The sequence below is a fragment of the Melospiza georgiana genome, chromosome 2 (genome assembly GCF_028018845.1).
Source record: "Melospiza georgiana isolate bMelGeo1 chromosome 2, bMelGeo1.pri, whole genome shotgun sequence".
NCBI classification, from domain to species: Eukaryota; Metazoa; Chordata; class Aves; order Passeriformes; family Passerellidae; genus Melospiza; species Melospiza georgiana.
Window position 1 is genome coordinate 65,907,485 of NC_080431.1, and position 6,000 is coordinate 65,913,484.

At 39.3% G+C, this 6,000-nt stretch overlaps 1 protein-coding gene across 1 annotated transcript in view; it reads left to right on the top strand.

Annotated features, from left to right (window-relative positions):
• Nucleotides 1–5,797, top strand: part of GUCY1A2 (guanylate cyclase 1 soluble subunit alpha 2) — a 136,448-nt gene extending 130,651 nt beyond the window's left edge. The window contains exon 8 of the mRNA XM_058019172.1: nucleotides 4,298–5,797. Coding sequence (XP_057875155.1) covers nucleotides 4,298–4,505 — 208 coding nt within the window. The 3' untranslated portion in view covers nucleotides 4,506–5,797. The remainder of the gene's footprint in view (nucleotides 1–4,297) is intronic.
• Nucleotides 5,798–6,000: the final 203 nt, after the last annotated feature.

Below are 6,000 nucleotides of genomic sequence, written 5' to 3' on the forward strand. Positions count from 1 at the left end.
CTTACTTCAAATTGGAGGGCTGGGCCATAAGAACCATTGAAGTTTAATAAGGGCAAGTGCCAGATTCTGCACATGGGACACGGCTACCCTGCTTGTGTAGACTGGGGAGTGAGAGGCTGCAGAAAAGCACTGTGGAAAGGGACCTGGGGGTCCTGGTCTGTGACAAGTTGGACATGAGCCAGCAGCGCCCTGGCAGCCAGGAACTGTGGGAGCATCAGGCACAGCACGGCCAGCTGGGCAAGGGAGGGGATTGTCCTGCTCTGCTCTGGGCTGGGGCAGCCTCACCTCCAGTGCTGGGGGCAGTTCTGGGTGCCACAATATAAAAAAGACATTAAACTGTGGGAGAGGGTCTGGAGGGGAAGCTGTATGAGGAGTGGCTGAGGTCACTTAGTTTGTTCCACCTGGAGAAGAGGAGACTGAAGGGAGACCTCATTGCAGTCTGCAACTTCCTCACAAGGGAAAGCAGAGGGGCAGACACTGATCTCTTCAGTCTTGTGACTGAAGTCAAGAAAAAGGCACAAAGCTGTGTTGGGAGAGGTTTAGTCTGGATATCAGGGAAAGGTGCTACACCCATAGGGTGGCTGGGGTCTGGAACAGGCTCCTCAGGGAAGTGATTGCAGCACTAAGCCTGAGAGAGTTCAAGAAGTTTGAACAGCACACTCAGGCTCATGGTGAGAAGCTTGGGGATGATCCTGTGCAGAGCCAGAGTTGGACTTCATATTCATCATGGGTCTCTTCCAACTCAGCATATTCAGTGATTCTATGGTTTTCTGAATATAGAAACTGTGATGAAGATGTGACTGTTTCTTGCCAAGATAGTTTAAAATATAATTGCTGTATCATTTCATCTATGTGAAGAAAGAGCTACAGCTTTTAAAAGCTTCTTCAAGATTCCCCCTAAGTACGATCCCAATTTTCATTCACACACAGATATCCTTATTTTTTTTCTTAAATGAATGAGCAGAAGAGAAAAAAAAATAGGATAATTCTCAGATACTCTCTCTTTTTGTCTGAAAGCAAGAGCATTCCCAGCAAGGAAGGGACAGAAAAAGAATTTTAAAAACTCTGAAAGATTTCAGGTTAGGAGGAGAAGGTGTCAAAGTTAATCAACTGCAAATCACTGTTTAAGAAATTCTTCCTCCCCTGAAACATCATTGAAGAAGACAAGCTGAGGGCAGACCTAATTCCAGGCAATTTATAAGAATGCCTGAGTACCTTGACCTGCACAATTTGAGCTCTGAATTGTAAATTGTGTATCCAGCTACTTGAGTGGAACCCAGAATTTTGAACCTGTGAAAAACCTACTATAAAAATATCCTTTGCAATAGTGCCCTGCAGGGAAATTCACAGAAGTGATTCAGAAAATACAGCTAAGATAAATGCTTTGGGATATTTTCAGACGAGTTGTTATATGAATATTCCTGAACTGCGGAGGTTGTGTAACTTCAGCTTGAGCTCTCAGAATATGGGACAATCTGGGGACATTTTTTATACAGTTAAAGCTGCAGCATAATTTCCTGAAGGTGAAGTATAAGATTGTGCTGTCAGGGTAGATTGTTCTTTTCACAACTGGCAGCCTGTCCTGTTCAGAAGGGAGTGCTCTGAGAGCAGTCTGTGAGGTGAGGCAACCAACCTGAACTGGTGCCAGCACCCAGGAAATGTTCCAGAGCAGAAGGTTTTACACTGGATCTTCTCCTGATCCAGAGAGCAAGTGCAAAAAATGGATTGCATGGGACAGAGTGGCTTGGTCAGCACCTGGTGTCCAGCCAAGGTCAGCCCATCCCTAAGGATGTGCTCTACTCATTCACCTGCTTGGCACAAGGATCTTTTGGGGTTCTTTGTTCCCATAAAAAGGAATTCAGTAAACTTAGAAATGGGCATGGTCATCAACTGCTATTGATTTCTTTTTAACATCACAGGTGGCCTAAAAGTTAGAGGGAAGATTTTGCAGAAAAATATCTTTGCTGATATGCACTGAGAATTTGCAGATAACTTGTTTCTTTAGTATATGCAAAAAGATTTAAGAAATCAGAGGTAATTTCTGAATTTTGATCTTACTCTCAGATTGGGAAGCCAAGTATCAGGACCAACATATTATTTAAGGAATTTGAAGAACCTGTTCTTTAGGAGAAAGCTAACAAGAGGTCATTTTCATCATGATGAAAATCTTTTTAATAGGATTATTCTATGAGCCAGATTTTTTTTCTTTTTTCTTTTTCTTTTTTTTTTTTTTTTTTTACTTTTAGCAATGTAAAGTAAGTAGGATAGAATGTAATCATAAGTAACTTCCATTAACATTTGGTAACAAAGGGTTCCTGCCATGCTTCCCAATGAAGGCCAGCTTGGACAATTTCCAAGGTTTAGAGGCTGATTCAAGCGTCTAATACAGGATGTTTTCTATCACAAGCCACAGCAGTGGAGGAATCTTCAAAAGACTAATTGTCTATCAGTCCTGGAGCATTTAATTGTCACCAAGTTACAATTCACAAAACAAGTGAAAATAAGATGGGTAATTAATATCTTGCGCTTTTTTTTCTATGAGGAAATGGTATAAAATACCAACTAATCTTAGTGTCAACCCTGACCTTACTCAAATAATGTAGATATACTTTACATTACACTTTAAAGTTTTGGATTTGTGTAACTGTCATTAAAATTACCTGATGTTAGACTCTGATGAGGAAACCATTGATTTTTAGGAAGGCAGGATGCTCCATGGTGAATAGTCAGTGTGGGGAAGAGTGGCTACAGTGAAAGCTTACAGATTTAGCTCAGAAAGTTCTAAGATTTCAGCTGTTACATGCAGAAATCTAATTTGGGAAGCTGAGAAGACTTATTTCAGTATGTTAAGCCTGTAGTTTGGGCACACAAAATATTTACTGCAAACATTGCAGAGATTAACAGAGAAGCTTCTCTGTAGAGGCCTCCACAAACATTCATGCAGTTTAGAAAAGATTCAGTATTTTGATCAAAAAATTGACAATGTGGACTTTCAAACTACGTGCTAAATAAAGTTCTCCACAGAAGTCCAAAGGCACAAACTTTGTTGGATTTATAACTAAGTGATTACTAAAAAACTGGAAAGAAATTGCCTTTATATGTCAATGAGCTTACCTACTTTTGTCTCATGCAAAAAACTCATGAAAAAATACTCTGTAAAGGAAGTGCCATTGCATATACTGATAATCCTGCAAAATTCCCCTGGCAAGAGGATTCATTCATTCATTTGCTTTCCAGAAATCAACTTTACAGACATTAAATAATCTACCTATTACAAAATTCCATGGAAACTTATACAATTCTTCCCAATTATGTTTTTTAGCTTCAAACTGATTGAGAGAAAGAATTAATATTTTTGGAGGGAAAAGAGGAAGAATGCTTTTATAGATCCAACTGTGCTCAGAATTTGCCATTGTCTCAAAACTGCTCTTTTCAATGCTGCAAGGGATTGAATACCACTAACTTAATTTACTTTGGAAACAAAAAGAAAATGTCTAGAGTTACTTCCTTTATTTTACAAATCCAGCTAGTCCAGTAAAGACTGGTTAGACCCTAAATTTTCAGGTCTAACCAGACAGAGATTTCTAAGGCGGCAAATGGCAGAAGGCAGCATAGTGGGATCTGTGGTGTTGTGCCAGCTGAGCAGGCATGCCAGGAGATGGCTTTGTCAGTCCAGGGAACCTGGATCCCATTCTGACCCAGCCAAATAGCCTAGATTAAACCCATGGGTACTGTTGGTGAATAGTGTCAGATTTAGTTCTGCTGTTGAAGATGGATTTGCTGTATTTGAACCCAATTTATGAAAAAAGTACTACTGAGTGTAAATGCCCAAACTGGCCTCCCTGCTTTTATCTGGGAGAGTTCCCAAGCACTGCCACCTTCATACCGGCCTTCCAGTGGGAAACCTGGTGGTAGCCATTGCTCTGAAATGTTAATTTCTGCCAGACCAAAGTGTTTTAATTAAGCCAAATGATGTGTTCTGAACAACTTTCATTATGAATTTGGTTCTCTTTCTGGTACATTATTTTCTGAATGCTGACACTGATTTTCAGAGAATGTTTTTTTGAGCCATCCCTTCAGCTGATCTTAGTCAACAGAGCTCCTTGAAGCTTCAAAGTTAATGATGATAAGTTCATATTGATCAGCTGAGGATCCTGACTTAGAATTTCTTTATATGCTACACGACAGTGTAAACGTATTTTTTACTAGGTTGCACATAGGATCCACCTCTTCCAAAGAGGCATTTTTGCAATGTGTTTTACAGTGTTTTGTGTCCCTGTGTTTTGTTTTTCTCCAGGCTTTTGAAAAAGGAAGAAAATTTTATTTTTATCCCTCGTTCCCGTGAAGAGCTTCCAGAAAACTTTCCAAAGGAAATTCCTGGGATCTGTTACTTCCTGGAGGTCAGAAGTGGTCAGAAGCCGCCAAAACCTTCCGTCCCATCTGCCAGAGTGAGAAAGGTGTCTTACAACATCGGCACCATGTTCCTCCGGGAGACCAGCCTATGAGGCCTGCTGCAGATCAAAGACTTGTCAAAAAAGCACAAGCCCAGAACTGGGTCATGACAGGGGAGTTGGAGGTTCTTTGTGTTTCACTGCCGCCTTCTGAGCAGGCAGTAAAAGCTCCATGTAATGTCAGGCAATAATCATTTCAAAAGGTGGGTAACTGCTGTCGGGAAACAAAGTGGAGATAGGGAAAAAATATTAAACAATGTACTTCCACTTCCAGAGGAATTTCTTTCATAAACTTCAGTCTGGCCCCTCTATGGCAAACAAAACAACGAAGCAAAACCCCAACTCTCAAATTAGAGGTTGGTCTTGTTTTGTGCAGAAAGGATGATGGTTCTCTGTAGATTTGCACCAGCTAAGCAGAATTGAGAGTCAGTTCTGATTATGCATTCCTGTATTTAATGTGTTCTTCAGTAAGGTAATGATGTTTTTTAACTTTATGAACAAGCATTTCATACATATACTGTAGAGCTATTGTAACCTTCCTGGCAGGAGGAATTATGACTCAATACAAATATTGTAGGAATTTTACCTATTTTTATACATATTTCACTTTCTGGATAATTACATTCCACATACTGTAAGCTGAGTGAGCTTAGATAGCTTTTCAGAAGAAGTTACTGTATATTTCATACATTCTACCTATCAAAACTTATTGTTATACAAGTGGGAAGAAGGCATTTCTTGACTTTTTTGGCAACAAAAAAAAAAAGAATCAATATTTACAGAATAAACCCCCCACTTTGATAAATCACTTTATCTGGTTTTTATGCTAAAGCTTTAGATGAGCACTGTCTTCTTATATAAAATAATGTTCAGTATTTGTCCTACAGTGTTGTATGTCCAGTCCTTCCAGGACAATGTAAACAAAGTTCAGAAGATCAATGTATGGACAAACAGAAAAGTTCTCTTGTTTTCCCTCTAAATTATCAGCCAAACTGATCTTCAGTAAAAGCCCTGAACTTCTCTAAAATTTTGGTCTTGTGAAAACTTATTCTGAGGAATTCCAGCGAACACTGGAAGATCTCTGGATGGTTTTCCACATTTTTTTAATAGGACTTGTGCTCCTAGTCCAGATTGATAGTTGAAAATCCATTCTGTTAATAATGATTGTTCATTTGGAAACCTCCTCTATTGTTGGATTGGCTGAAAGTCCCCTGCTTTATCTAGCTGAGATCAAAAGAACCTCAAAAAGGGAAAGGCAGTACTTTTCCAGGTTTAATGCAAATGGCAGGTCAAGATTTTTGTTAGTCCAAGACAATTAAAAAAAACCAAGAAAACAAAACCAAAAACTAAACAAAACCAAAACCAAACAAAAAGAATTTTTAAAAGGCCAATTCTTTGCTGTTCAAAATTAATACAGTATTGTTGTTTTCAATTAATCCAGTTCAAGCAAGATGTGTATCTGGAACATTTTCAGGCATTTTTTTTTCCTCGGGTTTTCTTTTTCACAAGTAGTGGTGGTCAGTTTTCCTCTGTGGGTGTTCTGCCTTTG